The sequence below is a fragment of the Geotrypetes seraphini genome, chromosome 17 (assembly GCF_902459505.1).
Source record: "Geotrypetes seraphini chromosome 17, aGeoSer1.1, whole genome shotgun sequence".
Classification (NCBI taxonomy): Eukaryota; Metazoa; Chordata; class Amphibia; order Gymnophiona; family Dermophiidae; genus Geotrypetes; species Geotrypetes seraphini.
The window spans coordinates 39311050-39334352 of record NC_047100.1 but is presented as its reverse complement, the minus strand read 5'-3'; the positions used below and the strand labels follow the sequence as shown (position 1 = coordinate 39334352).

Here is a 23303-nt window from a genome sequence, read left to right as displayed (position 1 = left end):
TTTAAACATATAAAAGTAGCTCGTAAGCCCAAAAAGTGTGGGCACCCCTGTCTAAAAACATATAGTCCTAAGCTTGGCAGTTGGCCACTTGTGTGCCTGACTCAGTCCTGCTTGTTAAAGGAAAAAGCATTACTGCTCTCTGTAACGAGTATTTCCTGTAGACAGGATTAATTGGTACACAGTGCTTCCCATCTCCCTGAAAAATGCCTTAATTTTTGAGATTTGAAACTCGGGAACTGAGGGGCCTACCACCACATTACATTAAATTCTGGAAGAGCTGTTCTGTCTGGCAACATGACATAACCTCCAGTTGTGTAGTTCAATCCTGCTGTATGGAAAATACAGTTAAGTATAATTTTTTTTTCTGACAGGCCAAAGAGAACGTTGTATAGTAAGAAGTATGGTGTGGACCTCATCAGATACACTCATGCTGCTAACACAGTGGTATACAGCTCCAACAAAATTGATGGTAAGAGTCTTTCAGGCATGGATATCTGTAGACAGGGTTCTCCATACCAGGGGTAGAAGCTGGGAAAAACCTCAATTAGAATTGGATAGCATGATGAGGTTTTTGCTGATTGGAATGAGCATTGTAAATGTGAGGGTATGTGCTAATGATCAATTTTTTATACTTTTACTCTCTAAAGACCTTTGGCTTGTGTGCAGAATTCCACTGTCTGTCCTAAAACAAGTCTGTCCAGAGAGCTAATCTTGTAAACCCAAGTCTGATTTTCATAGCAATTTACGTAGATTATCTGGCTAGGGAAAAGTCCATAGTCTGCTATTGAGACAAGCTAGAGCTTGCCCCGGGATTGGTAGCATGGAATGTTACTACTATTTGGGTTTCTAGTCCTGAATGCTAAGGTTTGCATCTGAACCCGCAAGTTGCTTGCAGAATGCTGTCAATCATCTTTTGAACTTCATCTTCTTCCCCCTTAGTTTTTTTCTGCAAGCAAGTTACTCAGAAGTTTCTGTTCTGCGATTTTATTACTTTCGGGTATTTTTTTTTTTTTCTAAGTGGTAGGAGGCTCGGTGCTCAGAGTTCCCACTTGTTGATACCTCTGCGTGGGAGAAGAGATACTCGGAAGTCTGCTGCTAGCAGGATCAGCCCTCGGGGACACCTAACTAGCCAGCTTGTTCTGGTTTTTTTTAGCTCAGGGGTTGTCGTTTGTGAAGCTGCTCATGTCCCTTGCTTGTCTGGGATTAATAGAGGACTGTGTAGTCCTCTCCCCCTTTGTGATGTGAGATATTCTAGGGGTTAAGGCTTTGTCCAACCTCAGTCCGACTGGCAGCTCGAAGACCAAGTTCATCTAGCAAGCTGTGAAGTACAGTTCTCCATTTATCCCAGCTGTAGCAGGCAGGCATGCTACACAGTTAATAAAGCTATTATAGTCTAAGAGGAAAATCAAGGGGGAAGTCTCCAAAGGTGAATTTTGAAGGTTTCTGCAGCCAGAGCCAAGGTCCCCCACTTCTAAAAACCCCTTTCCCTGTATTTATTTTGTACTTCAGGGAAGTCCTCGTGGGACAATTTTGGTGCGATTTTTATTGGCCATCTTGTTTTTTAAGTGATCTTTTTTTCTGAAGCCTCCCTCTTCCTCTAAACCCCCTGATTTTACTTAAAATTGACAGGGATGAACCCCTCAGGCCTTCCTACCCTTATATCATGTCAGGCTTGTGCTGGATGACTGGGCTGAGTAGAGTCCATGTCCTACGTTCAATGGAGCTTGTGGGGGATGGGCGGGAGCTTTGGACTCGGCCTCCTCCATTCCCAAGGGAAGAAAGAGTCCCTTTCCAGAGCCTTCCGAAGGTGCGTTGGTGAAACAGTGGTCGCGGAGCCCAGGAGAGGACCAGCAAGAGTCCTCGAGACCCCCAATACAAGGCTTTTCCCTGGATTTTGTGAGCCTTCTGTGGAATGCCTGTTTGAACTGCCAAGGGTCTTTAGCGTCTGTGTTCAGTGCGACTGAGGCAGTGGCGCAGGGGATCTCCCCTCATGCACCCTGGCCAGATGATGACACATAGCTAGACCAGGAGGTTCAGTCTGACATAGTCTGGAGATTGAAAAGTCCAATTCAATGCCACCATTGTCCCAGGATGCAGTTTCTCTTGCAGTCTGGTTCTCTGCAAGAGAGCAGCAGTCAAGAAGCAATAGTGGCCTCTGCGTTCTCAGGCATTATTTCTACCTTGCTACAAGAATTGAAGATGGAGTTCCTCTAGCCCCTTCATCACAATGCTCAATTATGAGCAGCTCAATTGCTCTGACCACATTCTTCCCTTCGCATCTGGAGATCACAAGTTAGTCATGGACCACTGGGAGTCGCAAGAAGGCTTCTTACTAGTGGCTTAGACTAAGGCCAAGCTTTACCTGATGGCTCCAGATTTCCAGTATGTGTTACAGGCGAAGGGTAGTTTCAATGCTGGCGCAGGTCACCAAACGAACCTCCTTGCCTAGTGAAGGATGTTTGATGTTAAAGGATACTCATGAACGTAAAGTGGATGTGGTCTTCAAGCAGCAATTTGAAGGTTTGCCCCTGAGGATTAAGGCAGCAGCTGCAGCTTCATTTTGTGGCACATGCTTGCCACACCCATCTGTCTCGAGTCCTGATCTCGGAAGTCGATGAAAATTCCCAAATGCTCCTATCTGGGGTGGATTATATCAGTGTTCTTCAACCTTTTACACCTATGGACCAGTGGAAATAATAATTATTTTGTGGACCGGCACCGGTTCGTGGACTGGTGGTTGAAGAACATTGTTTTACACCTTGGTCCTCCTTTGATACAAAAAAAAATCCCAAACCCTGCTCCATCCCTCTTGGCCTTCAAGCACCAAGTCAGGAATGTGGTTCAGAAGTTTAAATCCTATCCTGCCAACTAGGCAAAGAAAATAAATTACACCCCCCCGCTCCCCTGAAAAAAATGATGATAGGAAGGTGGCAACCCTCGGGGAGCAAAGTTTATTCACAACGTGTGAAAGTGAACCTGTGAGAAGTACACCACAAAATGCAGAGCCCGCTTTACAGGAAATAGTAGGGAGAGAAAAAGAAACCGGCGTACCTCTATATCAACATGAAAAAGAAGGCGGAACGATGAGGCTGACATCACTCACACAGCCCATGGGACCAAGTTAAACCCAAGTACGAGTGATGGGCGCAAAAGAGCAACGTTACAAAACCGTTAACTCTGTAACCGCGCCAGGGGCAGAGCAAGTCACCCCTCCCTCACGTCAGGCCCAACTCCAGCAACTAGGCAGATACTAGCTTTGATACCTCAGTGGCACACTTTAGTTTCTATGCCTGTACCCAGCTCATCTGGCCCCCCTGATCTCCTTGGGCCCGAGGCACGGACCGGCAGGAAATTTTTGCGGACCAGTTGTTGAAGAATACTGGATTATATAGTGGACGCTCTGTATTTTCGGTTATGATCAAGGCATCAGCCTATGCTGTCTCCTCCTGGTGGATGCTCTGGATCAGACAGGAGATGCAGCTTCTAAAGCCACATTAAATTTCATCTGGCACTTGGACGCCCAGTCTTCCAATTTCCTACGGTATGCCCGTGGCGGCCCCTAGGTCAAAGACCAGTGCCCTAACTGAGACCAGCCCTACCTGCGTACGTTCCGGTTCAGCAAGAACTTGTCTAACTTTGTCTTGCATCCCTGGAGGTTGTTTTCCCCTATGACAGACTCCGGAAGAGCGTTCCAGTTTTCCACCACTCTGGGTAAAGAAGAACTTCCTTACGTTTGTACGGAATCTATCCCCTTTTAACTTTAGAGAGTGCCCTCTCGTTCTCCTTACCTTGGAGAGGGTGAACAACCTGTCTTTATCTACTAAGTCTATTCCCTTCAGTATCTTGAATGTTTTGGTCACGTCCCCTCTATCTCCTCTTTTCAAGGGAGAAAAGGCCCAGTTTCTCTAATCTCTCACTGTACAGCAACTCCTCCAGCCCCTTAACCATTTTAGTCGCTCTTCTCTGTACCCTTTCGAGTAGTACCGTGTCTTTCTTCATGTACAGCGACCAGTGCTGGATGCAGTATTCCAGGTGAGGGCGTACCATGGCCCGGTACAGCGACATGATAACTTTCTCCGATCTGTTCGTGATCCCCTTCTTAATCATTTCTAGCATTCTGTTCGCCATTTTTGTTGCACAGTGCGCGCACAGGTTCATTGACTTTTTGACCAATTCTCCCAAATCTCTTTCCTGGGGGGTCTCTCCAAGTACTGCCCCCTGGACACACTGTATTCGTTTATAAGAATCACCTTACATGTTGCGGCCCATTTCTCGAGCAGAACTACCCAAATGAACTATACTTTTCTGGAACACAAAAAACAATACTGGCTGGTATTGCCAGAATAAAAAGAGCACAACTAAAAATCTACTTTCTTGTAGGAAAAAAACAGAATGCTCTAACCCCCCCCCCAAAAAAAAAAAAAAAAAAACACCTGGTAATGCAATAATTATGGGAGGGGGATGCTGGCCCAAATATAAACAGAGACCCTCATTTTTGGGCCCCAAAATCCCAATTTATATTTGAGTATATACTGTATGTCACACCCTCAGCAGGAAAGGAAAAGAATGAAATACAATTGAACCTTGGTTTATGAGCATAATTCGTTCCAGAAGCATGCTCGTAAACCAAATTGCTCATATATCAAAGCAAGTTTCCCCATAGATTCTGAATCTCGGAGAGAGCGAGACCAGAAGGCTTTGAGCATGCGCAAATGCTCAAAGCCAGTCCATCCCAGCCCAGACCAGAAGAGGGAGGATCTCCGAAGCACCGCCCAGCCCAGGCCGCGCCAGAAGATCTTCGGGCACCGGCACTGGTGCCCAGTCGGGGTAAGGGATGTCATTGCCATGCTCGGGGGGGGGGGGATGCCGGATCGGGGGGGGAGGGGGCGCTTGTACAGCGAGGCAAGCTCGGTTTACGAGGCACCATAAGAACATAAGAAGTTGCCTCCACCGGGATCAGACCAGAGGTCCATCGCACCCAGCGGTCCGCACCCGCGGCGGCCCATCAGGTCCATGACCTGTCAAGTGTTCCCTGCCCTAAAAAAACCTATCCTTACTTCTATCTGTATCCTTCAATCCCCTTTTCCTTCAAGAATTTATCCAAACCTTCTTTGAATCCCTGTAGTGTCTTCTGCCCCACCACAACCTCCGGGAGTGCGTTCCATGTGTCCACCACTCTCTGGGTGAAGAAGAACTTCCTGGCATTGGTTCTAAACCTATCCCCTTTCAGTTTCTCCGAGTGCCCCCTTGTACTTGTTGTTCCCCACAGTCTGAAGAATCTGTCCCTGTCTACCTTATCTATGCCTTTCAGGATCTTGAAAGTTTGTATCATGTCTCCTCTAAGTCTCCTCTTTTCCAGGGAGACTGTTCCCAGCTGTTCTAGCCTGTTGGCATACGAAAGGTTTTCCATACCTCTTACCATTTTCGTCGCTCTTCTCTGGACCCCCTCAAGCAATGCTATGTCCTTCTTGAGGTACGGCGACCAATACTGGACACAGTACTCCAGATGCGGGCGCACCATTGCACGGTACAGTGGCATGATGACTTCCTTTGTCCTGGTCGTGATACCCTTCTTGATGATACCCAGCATTCTGTTTGCTTTCTTTGAGGCTGTCGCGCATTGTGCTGATGCTTTCATTGTTGTATCCACCAGCACACCCAGGTCTCTTTCAAGGGTACTTACATCTAGCAATGTTCCCCCCATTGTATAGCTGAACATCGGGTTCTTTTTCCCAACATGCATGACCTTGCATTTCTCTATATTAAAACGCATCTGCCACTTTTTGGCCCACTCTTCCAGCTTCGTTAGGTCCCTTTGCAGGTTTTCACAGTCTTCCGTGGTTCTAACCCTGCTGCAGAGTTTGGTGTCATCTGCAAATTTGATAACCTCACATTTCGTCCCTGTCTCCAGATCGTCTATAAATATATTGAACAGGAGCGGTCCCAACACCGACTCCTGCGGAACTCCGCTCGTGACCCGTTGCCAGTCTGAGTATTGGCCCTTCACTCCAACCCTCTGTTTTCTGCCCGCCAACCAGTGTTTAATCCATCGGTATACATCCCCCTCCACTCCGTGGTTCCACAGCTTCCTAAGCAGCCGTTCGTGGGGTACCTTGTCGAAAGCTTTTTGGAAGTCGAGGTAAATTATGTCTATGGGTTCCCCTTTGTCTATCTGGCTGTTTATTCCCTCAAAGAAATGTAGTAAGTTTGTGAGGCAAGACCTTCCCTTGCAGAAGCCATGTTGGCTCTCCCTCAGCTGCCCATTTTTTTCCATGTGCTCGCAGATGCTGTCCTTAATAAGTGCTTCCATCATCTTACCCGGAACCGAAGTCAAGCTCACCGGCCTGTAGTTTCCCGGGTCTCCTCTTGATCCTTTCTTAAAGATAGGCGTGACATTTGCTATTTTCCAGTCCTCCGGGATCTCCCCAGTTTTCAATGATAGATTACATATTTGCTGGAGTGTTTCCGCTATTTCCTTTCTCAGTTCTTTTAGTACCCTTGGGTGGATTCCATCCGGGCCCGGTGATTTGTCGCTTTTTAATCTATCTATCTGTCGTAGGACGTCCTCATGGCTTACTTCTATTCGCTCCAGCTTTTCATCTAGATCCCCACTTATAATCTCCTCAGGTTCTGGTACATTGGATGTGTCGGACCGACGAGAAAAACTTGTTTAACCTGTCTGCTACCTCTTTTTCCTCTCTTACCACTCCCTTTCTGGTTCCATCATCCAACGGTCCCACTTCCTCCCTTGCCGGTTGCCTCCCTTTCACGTACCTAAAGAACGGTTTGAAATTTCTCGCCTCCCCAGCCAGCTTCTCTTCGTATTCTCTTTTTGCTTCCCTAACCACTCGGTGGCACTCTTTCTGGTGTTTTTTGTGTTCCTTCCGGTTTTCCTCAGTTTGGTCCTTTTTCCATTTTCTGAATGATGATTTCTTGTCGCTTATCGCCTTCTTCACTTCCTTTGTTATCCACACCTTGTTTTTTGTTTGATTCTGTTTGCGCCCTTTCCTAAACCTGGGGATGTACATGTTTTGTGCTTTTTGCACCGTGTTCTTGAGTAGGGACCAGGCTTTCTCTATGGTCTCCATCTTCCGTGAGCTGTTTCTGAGTTTATGTCTCACCATTTTCCTCATAGCTTCGTAATTTCCTTTTCTGAAGTTGAGTGCCATCGCTGTGGTTCTCTTCACTTTTGATGTTCCCATTTCTAGTTTGTACTGGATCATGTTGTGATCACTGTTTCCTAGTGGCCCTACTACTACCACCTCCTTTGCGGGGCCCCCTAGACCGTTGAGGATTAGGTCAAGAGTGGTATCTCCTCGTGTCGGTTCCTGGACCAGCTGCTCCAAGAAGCAATCCCTCACAGCCTCCAGGAACTTTGTTTCCCTTGCGCTGCTGGAGTGTCCAATGCTCCAGTCTATCCCAGGGTGGTTGAAGTCTCCCATAACCGTCACCCTTCCGCTTTTGCATTCCTGCCTCAATTCTGCTTCTAGGTCATTGTCACTTGTTTCTGGCTGTCCAGGTGGGCGATAATAAAGTTTGCAAATGTTTTGCTCGTCTTGCAAAACACTCGCAAACCGGTGCACTGGTAAACCGAGGTACCACTGGACTAGTTGCTTTATAGAATTGCTAGGTTGAAGTGTGTTCCCTCATTCTGTGTGATTATACAGAACTTACCAAAAAGTGCAGTAAAGTTACCAAAAATAAATTCCTCTATAAAGGAGATATCAGAAATGTAGATCTTGTGATGTGCTTGCAGTTTTTGGTAGTCCTTGCTTTAAAAAAAAAAATTGTTGTATGAAAATTTTCCTGAGCACTTAAAAAACTTCATCTAAATATTGATCACTGCTTTTTATCAGAATACCGTCTAACATTCAGCAAGGCTCGGTTGCCTGTATCTGTTTTACAGCAAAAATTCTGCTCTTTGCATAAGGAGGACATTTTGGGAGGGTGACTTTGCCTGCCTCTGGGCTGAGGTAGTAGTTTGTACAGTTTGAGGGTCTACGATACCACCCCGGTACTGGAGATAACTGTACAGGCCACTGCCTTGCCTGGGACAGAGCACTTGCTGCCAGAAGTGTCGACAGATTGTCATCGGGAGCTTGGACCAGAGGTGAAGGTAAGACACAACTCTAGTGCTATTCTCTAAAAAGGCAATGGAGCAGATACAGTAGAAGAACAGAGACGTTTAATGGTTTATTTTAGTTCGCTGAAATCGTGTTGCTGTTTCAGATTAATTTTGATATTTACAGTAGACTCTGTTAACCATGGGGATTGATAGATGCCGGATAAATGTTGTTTCTGGTTGCTTGAGAGTAATACTATACCCCATACTATGCCATACCATAAACTGTTCCAGAGAAACTACCGGACATACGGTAGGCAAAGCGGCGTACGCAGGTGTGGCGTGCCAAGTTTACACTTGGATTTCCGCCAGCAATTGATTTTATTTTCATTTTTATTTAAAGTATTGCAGTATTTCTGTGCTTGAATTCTGGTTAACAGAGCCTATTGTATTTCATGTATAGATTATACACCACCTAGAGCAGGGGTGTCCAACCTGCGGCCCCGTGAAGTATTTTGTGTGGCCCCGGTCGAGGGCGATGCAGTGTTTTCCTCTGCTGCCCCCCGGGTGTTTACCGTCTTGCCGGCTCCCTCCTCTGTCTTGCTGCAGCGTTTGCGTGGCCCCAGAACCATTTTTTTTTTTCGGCCAATGCAGCCCAGAGAAGCCAAAAGGTTGGACACCCCTGACCTACTAGAGCTTTTTGAAATTATAGGCAAATTTTAAAAAATACGTTCCCATCAGTAAGCAAACCAAACAATAAGCATATAAAATCATGAAGATAAGAGGAAAGAATAAATATCGGCTAAAGTAGAACCCACCCTAGAACTGAAGGAGATCAGCTACCCATTGGACTGCTTTTTAAACTGATTTCAGCCTTACTTGATACTGTTTAAATAATATCACCATTTTTAAAGCTGAGGTAATCATTAATGGATCTTGGTTGCTTCTCAAGCAAATTGCAGCTCCTAGAGGCATGATAGGGAAAGGACGACTTTGAGGAGACACTTCACAGGGTCTTGTGAGGATGCCAAACGTCTGATGTCTGCCCTTTTTGCTCTTGTTTGTGTTCATGCCCCCTCTAAGACGGTCATCATTACTTTTCAAGTGCGAGCCACTTAGGCATAAGGGGGAGAATTCATTTATAGAATTCTGGTTGTTCATGTCATGTTCAAGGATGGGCACTGACAAAATAGGAGCTAATTGTTCTATAAAGACTGTGCGTGCTTTATTCCCACACCTAGCTTTAAGTACCAAGCGCCAGTTAACTTCAATAACTTGTGTATGCAAATCTGGGTGCCATATGTAGAATCTTAAGGCAGGGGTGTCAAAGTCCCTCCTTGAGGGCCGCAATCCAGTCGGGTTTTCAGGATTTCCCCAATGAGTATGCATGAGATCTATTAGCATACAATGAAAGCAGTGCACGCAAATAGATCTCATGCATATTCATTGGGGAAATCCCACCGGGAAGACCCGACCGGATTGCGGCCCTCGAGGAGGGACTTTGACACCTCTGATCTAAGGGGAAATGACACTGAGACTGGCACCACCCCAAAGAGCTAGTGCCCTGCCCAAGAGAAGGGTTCCCCCTGATCCATAGACACTGTCAGAGTGATTTATCTAACTCAGTGGTTCCCAAACCCTGTCCTGGGGGACCCCCAGCCAGTCAGGTTTTCAAGATATCCCTAATGAATATGCATGAGAGAGATTTGCATATAATGGAAGCGACAAGTATGCAAATCTCTCTCATGCATATTCATTAGGGATATCTTGAAAACCTGACTGGCTGGGGGTCCCCCAGGACAGGGTTTGGGAACCACTGATCTAACTAAACAAACCACCTTACTGCAAATTCCCTCTTCTCTCAGCTACTTTCCCTACACCGAACACATTCTTTCCTTAAAACGACTTATCCCAGCCAGTTGTAATTCTCATCCTCCTCTTCCAGTGAGTGAGAACAACATCGTGGAACCCAACATCCCTACAAGTTATCTTTCCCCTCGCTCCAGATGATTAATCCTCTCGCATCTCTGGAATCATTCTTCTGGCTTTTCCTCCAGAATAGGTGTTTTGCTTTTTATTCCTGTACCACCTAGCTCTTGGTGAAAGCAAGCCATTTGGAGTGTGAACTCGTGCAGTTCCTAGATTATGAAACTCGCACAGTTCAAACTTTGTGAACCAAATAGTTTAGAATGGTGTCCAACCTTTTGGCTTCCCTGGGCCGCATTGGCCGAAAAAAAAATTTCTGGAGCCGCGCAAACACTGTAGCAAGACAGAGGAGGGAGCCGGCAAGACGGAAAACACTGCATCGGCCGGGGCCGCACAAAATACTTCACAGGGCCGCAGGTTGGACACCCCTGGTTTAGATGTAAACAGATGTTTGAGGCAGCACTTGTGGCAACCTCTACAAAAAGTTGGGAAGAGTTTCGGGGTGGGCGAGAGCATCAGGGAACCATGCTCACTCATCCAGGGCCTCCATTGGGTCTTGGTTTTACAGTGAAAAATCTGACTTAAGACAAAAATGCTTAACTGCTTTTTTTAAAAATCTGTTTTCTAGAGGAGAATTAATTGCAATTTTATCATTACAAAATGGTCATTTCTCTAGTCCTGGTTTTCCAAAAAATATTCTGCTTAGGAGTTAAGATACTGAACTAAATTTTTAGTAACATGAAATAGATTTGTAAGAGAGATATGATTTGTATAAAATAGGATTCATTGTAGTTGTCTTTTCCTTTGTTCCTGTTGGTATATTACACACACACCCAGGGGGAGGGAGGGCGGGAGGGGGGTATTTCTTTGTATGGTTCTATTTCCTTATGAAATGTTGGTTGGGTGAGGGTTTTTTTTATTGTTGTATGGATTTTGATTGATTATAAATGCATATATGATTAATATTATTTGTTTAGATACTGTATTGCATTTTTGTTGGTTTTGAAACTCAATAAAGATTTATTTTTTAAAAAAAAGCATCTGAAATGAGCTGGGCACTCTACCAATAGGGGGAAGAAACATTTCAAGCTTGCTTATAGAGCTGTTCTATAGTGTATATAGAGGGCACAATGTACCTAGAATAAAACCTGTGCAGTGAAAAGAAATGGTTCATCTTGTCAAATATAAATCTTGTAATTGTGAATTTTAATAGCTAGGTAGTAGCTGTATGCCTTTGGGTCACCTAACTGGATGCTGGTGGCTCTCAAATTGGTGGGCCTCAGAGGAAACGAGACTCCCCGGTCACTTTTTCTTGGTCATTCCCCAGTGTAAATAGCTCAAGGCCCTTGGAACTTGTGATTCTTAGTCCAAGTGTTTCTCTGTGCTCTCTGATCTCTGTTTGGTTTACAGGTTGACTGGCTTCTGAATTTAGCTGTTCCTTTTTATCAGTGTGGGATCCAGCAATAACAACTTTGCTGCAAGTGTCTGTGGTTTTGGTGTTTAAATGGTTTTTCTATGTTCTTGCAGATACAATCAGATATCTTTCCCTCCATGACAATAAATACATCCGCTACTTCCCTGGACACAGCAAAAGGTAAGTGTGGACCTTGTAGACTTGACTGATGTGGTTTTAATAGGTTGGCATCATTTGTATGTTGAACAACTGCCAGCACCATTGCACATGTTCAGTCTTAAAGAGAAAAAATAGTTTTCATACATCTCTGTACACATTTTGGACTGCTGTTTCTGCCGCTGAAGCAGAACGTATGCAGGTAAAGCAAGTCTCAGGGCACTGGTCTTTGACCTAAGGGCCGCCGCATGAGCGGACTGCTGGGCACCATGAACCACTGGTCTGACCTAGCAGCAGCAATTCTTATGTTCTTAGTACTGTTTTGAGGCCTTATTTCTGCTCTTAGTGTACCAGCAGACCTTTGTCCTTTTACACATGTGAGAACAATATTTGTGTACATGGAACCAAAGTTAAATCATTTATGTGACTGTTAAGCTGCATCTACAAACTTGCCCTTCTTATTTGTCAAATTAACTCTTAGGTATAGAATCCTAATGGGTTCCTTCTAAAATGGCCATATGTTGTCATTGAATTGAGGATGGCCATTTTCATTGTATGCATGTTTTCTCCATTTCTCTCAACATTTCCTTCTGGTCCCTTGCAGGGTGGTAGCTCTGTCAATGTCTCCCGTTGATGACACTTTCATTTCTGGCTCACTTGATAAGACCATCCGTCTTTGGGATCTGCGCTCTCCAAATTGTCAGGTAGGTGTTAGGAATTTAGATCTTGGTTCATAGGTAGTTGGAGGAGGGAAGTGAAGAAAGGTGAGCAAAGTCTAAGAAGAGGTCAGGTTTGGAGTCATTCATACTGTACTGTCTTGAACAAGTAGTTTTATCCGAGGACAAGCAAGCAGCATATTTCATGTGGGTTATGTCATCAGTTATGTACAGACAGTCTAAAAGTGTATTGTCACTTAAGTTTTTTGAAGACCACCTATACTGCACATGCACTGGTGCCTTCTCACCCATCGTTGACTCGCAGGACCATCAGTTCTTAATTTTCCAATGAGCTTAGAAACAGTTCTTTGGAGTTTCTCCAAGTGTGAAAAACTTTACGATTTTTTTGTGCCTTCTCGTTTCAATTTTCTCCATTCTTTTTCTGTTTTATATATTTTCTTTCATTTAGTTGTAGAACTTCTGATTTTGGACCAAATTTATTTTTGGGACCTTCATGCTTTCCTCGGTGTGTTTTCAGGCCGGGAGTTTCGAGCCTTTTACGGATTAATATCTACTTGACTTCCTTGGACCGTAGTGTCCTTTGATCTTGCATTGGTGGTGTTCCCTTCAATGTCCAAGCAGCTTCAAGTGGTGCATCCAGTGACAAAGGACCATTTCAGCTACAGACCCACATAATTGTTGTATCCAGTACCTAGATCTGGAGCACTGTGCTATTTCTTGCGCATTTTTCTCTAAATTGCAAAAGAGATTGCTCAAGGCAAGGCAATTGTAGTACGAAAGACTTCTCGGAACCTCTCTGTCTACATAGAGGATACCCGCAGACTTTGATGCCGACTTTCAACATCTTGCATTGACGCTGGCACCATCAGAATTGATAACCTCTACTTCATCGTTGCTGCCTCCCTTGGAGAACACTCGTAAGAAAGCTAAGAAATATGAACACCTTTCCCCCTCCAGGCATTAATCGACTTCTTCTCAAGCATCAACTTCATCAACACATTCGAAGCATAGACAACATTGCTGCAACTGGTGTCTCCTCTAAGGCATTCTTTGATGTCGAGGTCACCAACACCTTGACACCCAACGTTGGTTACCAAAGAAGCTTGCTGAGATGGCTGCAGTCGCATGGTGCATATACCTGAAAAATGAGACCAGGGCTGAATATTAGCTAGATAGTTTTGCAACTAATTAGATTTTGAACTTGGTGATTTGCTTTAGTATATGCATTTGTTTCTATTCTTTTATGTGCTTTATTCAGGAATGTTGGGGTTTTTTTTGTGTTTGTATTTTTACTATTTGGCTGTGTTGACACAAATCTTTTAATTCTATTTCCCAGGGTCTTATGCATCTCCAGGGGAAGCCAGTTTGTTCTTTTGACCCTGAAGGGCTCATTTTTGCAGCTGGAATCAATTCTGAAATGGTCAAACTTTATGATTTGCGTTCTTTTGACAAGGTAATGTACCCTTATGGGGTAGATTTTGTCTCTTGTGGTACATAAGAGCACCTTTCCATCCATTTTTCTAAGACTGACACACTAGATCCATTGGTAGGATTTGTTCTGGGCAGGAACTATTTGCAATGGGTGCACACATACAGCCTTTGACTGACTGATGCTCATTACATAAGATGACAGCCCCATCTCATTGATGGACTTCTGTCTATATCTCAATGTTGTTGAGTTGTTAGAAATTGCAATATATTTAGGGAGTGGGGTTGCTGAAGGTGATCTAAAGACCTTTAATTTTGTATATTTTGTTAGTTTTCAATGATATATAAAAGGATTAAAAAGAATATGTTGGCATTGTCAGGGTTATTCAATTGCAGGTGTAAATCTCTGATTCTTATTGTAATATATTTTCCTGTGGGGTGAGTGGAAGTTAAGGAAGGAGAATGGGACTTAAAAACCCTGTATCATTACTTCATAGGAGCAGCATTTTCCTTCTCACATTAAGAAAATCCCCGTTTGCAAACTTCTTCAAACGTTATTTCACCCAGCAAATATACAGCATGAGTGTGAACAGGGAAATGAGTTAAGATTAAAAGCAGCTTCAAAAGCTGGACAGGATGCTTGATGCACCAACCTGGGAAGTCTTTTTTAGGCATATGGTGGTACAGCAGGGTGAAAAGAATGGAGTCTGGAGTAGGGAGTGGAGAAGAGTACAGATTAGGACTGACTTAATGAAGTTATTGAGGAGAGGTATAGAAAGAGATGTGAGAGAAGTAGTAATGAGGTAGCCGAGTAAGAGAAGCTTGAGCTGTATGCAGAAATAGGGAGCCAGTAAATTTACTTGGAATGTTTCATTCAGGGCTTTTTTGGAGCCCAAACGCTTAGGGCACCTTTTTCTACTTTTTTGGAGCCGCTGGGGGAAGAGTGGGAGAGATCCCCCCCCCATTCCCACCTATAGATCATCACCAGGTCTACCTTAAAAGCCCTGGTGGTCTAGCAGTCTCTTGGGGCAAAAATGATCCCCACTCGCTCCTTCCCATGCAGGTTTCACAATCAAAATGGCTGCCAGGATTTTTCCACAGCATGTCATGACAGCCATTTGAGACTGGAACTACATAACATAACTTTATTCTTCTATACCGCTATAATCAGATGATTTGTAGGCAGTTTATACTGAAGAAAGCTGGACAATCAGTGAAATACAAAAGAGTTATAAAAGCTAGGAACTTTCCCTGCTTATGCCGATCCTAATTGCAATATGGCTGCTCTGACCTTTCGCTGCAGTCTCACGAGCTGCTGCGGGAAGTTGCGGCAGCTATTTTGATTGTGAAGCCAGCTTATACAGGAGTGAATGAGGATTGCTCATGCCCCAAAGAGGCTGTTAGATCACCAGGGCTTTTAAGGAGGGGGTGAATTTTGATGGTGATACAGAGAAATAAACAATTTAGCAGTCATTTGAATGTATGTAGAATTATAGTTGAATGTCCTGCAGGCTGAAGACACCAGAGTAATGACTCATCCACAGAAATAGAGAAAGGGAAGGGTGAGTTTAGGAGGGAAAATAGCAGCTCTGTCTCAATCATATTTTTTTTTTCAGAAGACAGCTGGACAAGTGGGCTGAGATTTGGACTTAGATTCCTGGTGAAACGTCTGATGTAGAAAGAGAGTTCTAGGAGTTAGCACTGGAAACTATAGGGGTGGGGAGCATCAAGAGAGTAAACATTGAGAAGCAAAGTTTGTTTTGATATACACTTCTCCCTCCGGATTCGCGGGGTATAGGGGCAGAGCCGGACTGCGAATATCCGGCTCTGACCCACCCCTGCCTCCCTCCCGCCTTCCCGGCCTTACCTGGTGGTCTACCGGGCTTTCGGGGCAGGAGCGATCTTCCTACGCTCCTGCCACGTGCAGATCGCCATTAGGAAATGGCTGCTGTGAGTTCCCGTAGTCTCTCGAGACTGCGACAGAAACTCCCTACAGCTATTTCCTAATGGCGATCTGCACGGGGAAGGGAAGGGGGGGGGCGGCAAGGGACTAAGGGAGCAGGCCAGACCATGGGAAGGGAAAGGGGGGTAGGGGGAAATGCTGCTGCACAGGCACATGCAGGGGAAGGGAAATACCGCTGCTGCTGCACAGAGAAGTGGAGAGGGAGGGAAATACTGCTGCTGTTGCTGCACAGGGAAGTGGGGGGAGGGAATGCTGCTGCACAGGGAAGTGGGGGGGGAGGGAATGCTGCAGCAGCTGCTGCACAAGGAAGGGGGGGAGGGAAATGCTGCTGCACAGGGAAATGAAGGGGGAGGGAATGCTGCTGTGGTTGCTGCACAGGAAAGTGGGGGGGAAGAAATGCTGCTACTGCATAGGGGGCAGGGAGAGAGACATAGAAAGAAAGACAGACAAAGGGGGCCAGGGAGAGAGACAGACAGAAAGAAAGAAAGACAGCGGGAGGGAGAGAGACAGAAAGAAAGACAGACAGACATATATTTGACAGAGAGACATATATTCTAGCACCCGTTAATGTAACGGGCTAAAAGACTAGTATTACGTAATTATGTGCAAAAAATTTAATCGTAAACATGGTTTCCTTAGACTACATAAATTTGTATTTCAAAGGTTTCTCAACCTGATCTGTTTAAAACAGTTGCATATAGATTTAAATTCTAACAGGTTTTTCAACTTTGTCTTCTGTTAACTGGCTTGTGTTTATCCCAGGACAAGCAGGCAGATATTCTTGACTGATGGGTGACGGCACCGACGGAGCCCCGGTACGGACAATTTTAGAGTGATTGCACTCTAAGAACTTGGAAAGTTCTGGTAGGCCGCACCGCGCACGCGCGAGTGCCTTCCCGCCCAACAGAGGCGCGCGGTCCCCAGTTTCTTAGTTTCCGCGGAGCTAAGAAGACGCGTTTCCTCAACGGCCGTTGAAGAAATTTTTTTGATCTTCCCGCCCGCGTAAACCTTTTTGAAATAAAGTTTACTTTATTTCTTTTCTTTTTCTTTCTTTAAAAAAAAAAAAAACTTACTTTAGTTTTTTTTTCTTTACATTTTTCGTTCGCCCCGGCGGGGCCTGTTGCCACAATCGAAGCCTCGGCCTTCGATTTGGCAGAGGCTGTCTTTACTTTCATGCCCCCTCAGCCCGGGTTTAAAAAGTGCCAGCAGTGCGCTCGGCCAATTTCACTGACAGACCCGCATAACTGGTGTCTGCAGTGTCTTGGTCCCGACCATCGAGCGTCCACTTGCACCCGCTGTGCAACTTTAAAAAAGAGAACACTTAAAAACCGCCAAATCCAGCAGCGGTTACTCTTCGGCGCCGAGATGTCCGATTCCGCCACACCGGCGCTGACATCGGTTCCATCGCAGTCGGCACCGACTTCATCGACGCCGCGCAATACCGCACCGGCGTCGCATCCAGCAGATAAGCCGGCTAAGAAGCCTTTTCCGTTGGAGCGTCCTCCGGTCTCCACTGCAGTAAGTCCAATCCTGACGACCTCGAGGCGCCCACGGAAGCGCTCCGCTCCGATTGAAGTTAGCCCCTCGACATCGGGTTCTTCTTCGGAGTGTCGAGCAGCACCCAAGGTACCGCAGAAGAAAAAAGCGGTACCGGTGCCTTCGCTGGACGAGCGTATTGCCGCCGTTCTGCAGGTACAGCTGAAGGAACAACTTCAACAGCTACTTCCTGCTCTTTTACCCCAGAACCTTCCAGTTCCGGTCCGGTCGGAGCCACGGGTACCGATGGTGGAGCGCCCCCTTTTATCGGCATCCAACTTGTCGGTACCGGTTCTTACCACCTCATCGACTTCGATGCCGATTTTAGCTCCAGAACCTAAATCTCAAAACCAGGCGGTACAAACCTCGGTACCAGCACAGCAGGTCATATCGCCTGGTACCGTATCCATGAGATCGGGCAAGTCCACCCATAAAACCCGACATCTGGAACCCTCCACACCAGAGTCTCGACACCATGGCTCTCAGGTTAGGGACCCTGATTTATGGGATGATTCTGAAGAGCCCTTTTTGTCCGAAGGTGAATGCTCTTCTGATGAGGAGGAACGCCTTGTTACAGATCCCTCTTCTCACCAGGATTCCACATCATTTCCCTCTTTCTTAAAAGAGATGTGTGAATCTTTGTCTATTCCCTTGGAGGCTGAGTCAAAGAAATCTAAAGCATTTCTTGATGCATTGGACTTTGACCAGCCTCCAAGGGAATTTCTTAAACTTCCTCTTCATGATATTTTAAGAGAAACGTTTTATAAAAACCTAGAGACTCCCCTGACTGTCCCAGGAGCTCCTCGTAAACTGGACTCATTATACAGGGTGATTCCTATTCCTGGGTTTGATAAACCTCAGCTCCCGCATGAATCTCTTTTGGTAGAGTCCACTTTAAAGAAATCAGCGGGAGCTAATGTGTATGCCTCAGTCCTAGCCAACAGATCAGGAAACTATGCTTTTCATTTCTCATTTTATTTAAAGCATTTAATCCAAAAAATATCTACCTTTGAGAAATATCTTCCTGATCGCAAAAAATCTACTTTCCATGCCTGTGCTTCCTCTCTTCTCCAGTTGAGGAAGTTTCTAGTAAGATCAATTTATGATACCTTCAAATTGACCTCTAGAGCCACAGCTATGTCAGTGGCTATGCGCAGGTTAGCATGGCTCAGGGTCTCAGAACTAGAGGTAAACCACCAAGACCATCTAGCAAATGCTCCTTGCTTAGGGGATGAGCTGTTTGGAGATTCCATGGATTCCACGACACAAAAGCTATCGGCACATGAGACACGTTGGGATACTCTCCTAAAGAATAAAAAGAAGACTCCCCCTACTAGGCCTTTTCGACAACAATCGGCCTACCAACGTCGCTATGCTGCTCGCCCCTTACCTCAGGCTCCACAACAACCTAGACGTCAGCGACAACAACAACGTCAACCTCCGAGGCCTGCGCAACAGAAACCTCCTCCACCTCAAAAGTCTACCCAGCCCTTTTGACGTGTTTCTCCAGAGCATAGCCAATATCCAACCATCTGCCCATCTTCCTCAACCTATAGGAGGGCGCCTGACCTGTTATCTCAGCCGTTGGGAGATCATTACATCCGATCAATGGGTCCTCAACATCATCCGCCACGGCTACTCTCTCAATTTCCAGACGTGTCCCATCCAAAGTCTGCCAAAAGAGTCTGCTTTGAACACTCCTCAAACCTCTCTCCTTATTCAAGAGGTTCAATCCCTTCTTCTTCTGAATGCCATAGAGGAAGTTCCTCTAGACCAGAAGGGGCAGGGATTTTACTCCCGTTACTTTCTAGTTCCAAAGAAAACAGGAGATCTCAGACCCATATTAGATCTTCGAGATCTCAACAAATGCTTGGTCAAGGAGAAATTCAAGATGCTTTCTTTAGCAACTCTTTATCCTCTTCTCAATCAGGGCGAATGGCTATGCTCCCTCGACCTCAAGGAGGCATACACTCATATACCCATCCATCTAGCCTCCAGACAGTATCTCCGTTTCATGATCAACCACTGTCATTATCAGTACAAAGTTCTCCCCTTCGGTCTTGCCTCATCTCCAAGAGTGTTCACCAAATGTCTGATTGTGGCAGCTGCTTTCTTTCGTTCCCATCACCTTCAGGTTTTCCCTTACCTGGACGATTGGTTGATAAAGGCCAATTCACCTCAAACAGTGCTCCTGGCCACCAATCAAACCATCTTGTTCTTACAGTCTCTGGGGTTCGAGATCAATTTTCCCAAATCTCATCTCATCCCCACTCAGAGACTTCAATTCATTGGAGCGGTGCTGGGCACAGTCCTCATGAGAGCATTCCTGCCGTCCAACCGTCTTCACACTCTTCAATTTCTGTGTCAGCAGGTTCTTCCTCAAAGTTCCATCTCTGCCAAGCAAATGATGATACTATTGGGACACATGGCTTCAACAGTTCATGTCACCCCCCCTGGCACGTCTTCACCTGCGCACGCCTCAATGGACCCTAGCTACCCAATGGTCCCAAGCGACGGATCCTTACTCACGACACATATCTGTGACATCATCTCTTCGTCAATCTCTACAATGGTGGTTGATATCCTCAAATCTCTCCAGAGGTCCATCTACCTCCTCATCAACTGGTCATCACCACCGACGCTTCTCCTTATGCATGGGGAGCTCATTTGAACGAATTCCAAACTCAAGGAATTGACAGCACAGGAAATGAAGCATCACATCAATTTTCTGGAACTCAGAGCGATGTTTTATGCTCTCAAGGCCTTTCAACATCTTCTCTTTCCTCAAGTCCTCCTGTTGTGCACAGACAATCAAGTTGCCATGTACTACATCAACAAGCAGGGGGGGACGGGCTCTCGCATCTTGTGCCAGGAAGCCCAGAAGATCTGGTCTTGGGCCACAGCACACCACTTATTTCTAAAAGCAATCTACATTCAGGGAGAACAGAATTCTCTAGCAGACAAACTGAGCAGAATTCTCCAACCTCACGAGTGGACACTCGATCCTTTAATTCTACAGTCCATCTTCGCTCAGTGGGGCACTCCTCAAATAGACCTTTTTGCAGCTCCTCACAATCACCAGCTGCCCCTCTTCTGCTCAAGACTATACTCTCCTCACCGTCTGGCAGCGGATGCATTTCTCCTAAATTGGTCCAATCTCTTCCTGTATGCTTTCCCTCCTCTGCCTCTCATGTTGAGAACATTGTTCAAGCTCAAGAGGGAGGGAGCCACCATGATTCTGATTGCTCCACGGTGGCCCAGACAACATTGGTTCTCCCTTCTACTTCAACTCAGTTCCAGGGAACCTTTTCTTCTTCCTCGGTATCCTTCTCTGCTTACACAACATCAGGAGACCCTTCTGCATCCCAACCTCCAATCTCTGCACCTGACAGCTTGGTATCTCTCGGGATAACTTCACATGATTCTCTCCTATCTCAACCTGTTCGTTCGATTCTGGATGCTTCCAGAAAACCTGCCACTCTGCAATGTTATCATCAAAAGTGGACAAGGTTCTCTTCTTGGTGTCTTCGTTATCATCATGATCCCACGTCCCTTGCAGTAGAGACTTTGTTGGATTATCTGCTTTCTCTGTCTGACTCTGGCCTTAAATCTACTTCCATCAGAGTCCATCTCAGTGCTATTGCAGCTTTTCATGAGCCAGTCCATGGGAAACTCCTTTCAGCTCATCCCCTGGTGTCCAGGTTCATGCGGGGTCTTTTCAATGTGAAACCACCTCTTAAAGCCCCTCCTGTTATCTGGGATCTCAATGTGGTTCTTTCCGCCTTAATGAAGCCTCCATTTGAACCTTTGGCTACCTCTCCTTTCAAGTTTCTCACTTGGAAGGTTCTTTTCCTTATTGCTCTTACCTCTGCCAGGAGGGTCAGTGAGCTACATGCACTAGTTGCAGATCCACCTTTTACGGTCTTTCATCATGACAAGGTGGTTCTGCGTACACATCCAAAGTTTCTCCCTAAGGTTGTCTCTGAATTTCATCTCAACCAATCCATTGTTCTGCCTGTCTTCTTTCCGAAACCTCATTCTCATTCTGGGGAACAGGCTCTACATACTTTGGATTGTAAGAGGGCTCTAGCTTACTATATAGAGCGTACGAAACCCCACAGATCAGTTCCCCAACTCTTTCTGTCCTTTGATCCGAATAAATTGGGACGTCCTGTTTCTAAACGTACGTTGTCTAATTGGCTGGCAGCGTGCATTTCATTCTGTTATGTTCAGACCGGACTGACACTGGAAGGTTCTGTCACAGCCCATAGAGTCCGAGCAATGGCAGCATCTGTAGCTTTCCTCCGTTCCACTCCTATTGAGGAAATCTGCAAGGCTGCTACTTGGTCCTCAGTTCATACTTTTACATCTCATTATTGTCTGGATGCATTCTCCAGACGGGATGGACACTTCGGCCAATCTGTTTTGCAAAATTTGTTTTCCTAATGGCCAACCTTCCCTCCATCCCTCTTTTTGTTAGCTTGGAGGTCACCCATCAGTCAAGAATATGCTGCCTGCTTGTCCTGGGATAAAGCACAGTTACTTACCGTAACAGGTGTTATCCAGGGACAGCAGGCAGATATTCTTGCGTCCCTCCCACCTCCCCGGGTTGGCTTCTTAGCTGGCTTATCATAACTGGGGACTGCGCGCCTCTGTCGGGCGGGAAGGCACTCGCGCGTGCGCGGTGCGGCCTACCAGAACTTTCCAAGTTCTTAGAGTGCAATCACTCTAAAATTGTCCGTACCGGGGCTCCGTCGGTGCCGTCACCCATCAGTCAAGAATATCTGCCTGCTGTCCCTGGATAACACCTGTTACGGTAAGTAACTGTGCTTTTTGTGCACAAGTTATTAGATATACCCCTCTTTTTACAAATCTGTGGAAGTGGTTTTTAGCGCAGACAGGCACGCCGAATGCTCTGCGCTGTTCCTGACGCTCATAGGAACTCTTGAATGTCGTGAGCAGTGCACAGAATTCAGCGTGTTGGCCTGTGCTGAAAACCACTTCCGCGGTTTTGTAAAAGTGGGGGGGGGGGGGGGTATTGAGTGTTTACATATTTCCAACTCTAGTTTTACATCCAAAACATTATGATCATATAGGAGGTGTGTGTATATTCCCACTCATTTTATTTTTGCAGATCTTACACCATAGAGGAGCTGCTTGAATCATCCCGACGTATTTTGCTATATTTGTGGGGAGTACACACTGAAAGCAAGTAGGAAATCTAGTTCTAAGTTTGTAAAAAGAGCATATGTAGGTTATTTTGATGTCAAGCTTGGAGATCAAGATAAGCCATTGGCTCCTCGTATTGTATGCAAAACTTGTACAGAGTATTTGCACCAGTGGACAAATGGAAGAGAAACTGCCTGAAATTTGGAGTACCAATAGTTTTGGAGGGAACTGAAAACCACTCCGATGACTTATTTTTATTTTAATATCATAGGCATCAATCAAAATAATAGTGACAAATGGTCTTCTCCTGAGCTACCTTCAGCCAGGAGACCTGTTCTGCACTCGGATTTTGTGCCCGTTCTACATTTCCTTGACCTACTACAGCTCTGAGGATGAATCTTGCATGTCTGATTTCGCACAAGGTAAAGGGGGCAGTGACACTGATTCCCAAACAACTTCACATAGTGAACATTTTGACCAGAATGAATTGAGTGATCTGATCAGGGATTTAAATCTTTCCAAAGAGTCTTCTGAATTGCTTGCCTCCAGACTAAAGAAAAAGCATGTACCTGGAACGAAAATTACATTTTATGGAAGGAGAGAAAAGGACTTGCTGCCATTCTTTACCGAAGACATCAATTTAGTATTCTGCAGTGACATCGGAAACCTTCTGAAGAAAATGGGTCTTTCAGACTATAACCCAAGTGAGTGGTATCTTTTCATCAACAGTTCAAAACATAGTTTGAAATGTGTTCTTTTAAATAACGACAAATATGGTTCTATTCAGATCGGTCGGATGAAAGAAGAGTACAAGGCCATCTCTTTAGTCTTGGAAAAGATAAATTACCAAGAACATCAATGGGTGATTGTGTAGACTTGGAAATGGTTAATTTTCTTCTCAGTCAACAAAGTGGCTACACAAAAAATCCTTGCTTTTTACGCCTTTGAAATAGAGCCAAACATGAACATTGG

At 45.4% G+C, this 23303-nt stretch overlaps 1 protein-coding gene across 2 annotated transcripts in view; it reads left to right on the top strand.

Moving 5' to 3' along the window:
- The window catches only part of WDR82 (WD repeat domain 82), a 78048-nt gene that overhangs the window by 12532 nt on the left and 42213 nt on the right, over positions 1 to 23303 (top strand). Inside the window, exons 2-5 of one of the 2 annotated variants that reach the window (XM_033926314.1) lie at positions 372 to 469; positions 11516 to 11582; positions 12163 to 12262; positions 13572 to 13688. In XM_033926314.1, coding sequence (XP_033782205.1) covers positions 372 to 469; positions 11516 to 11582; positions 12163 to 12262; positions 13572 to 13688 — 382 coding nt within the window. The remainder of the gene's footprint in view (positions 1 to 371; positions 470 to 11515; positions 11583 to 12162; positions 12263 to 13571; positions 13689 to 23303) is intronic. The other variant, XM_033926315.1, reaches the window with a different exon arrangement.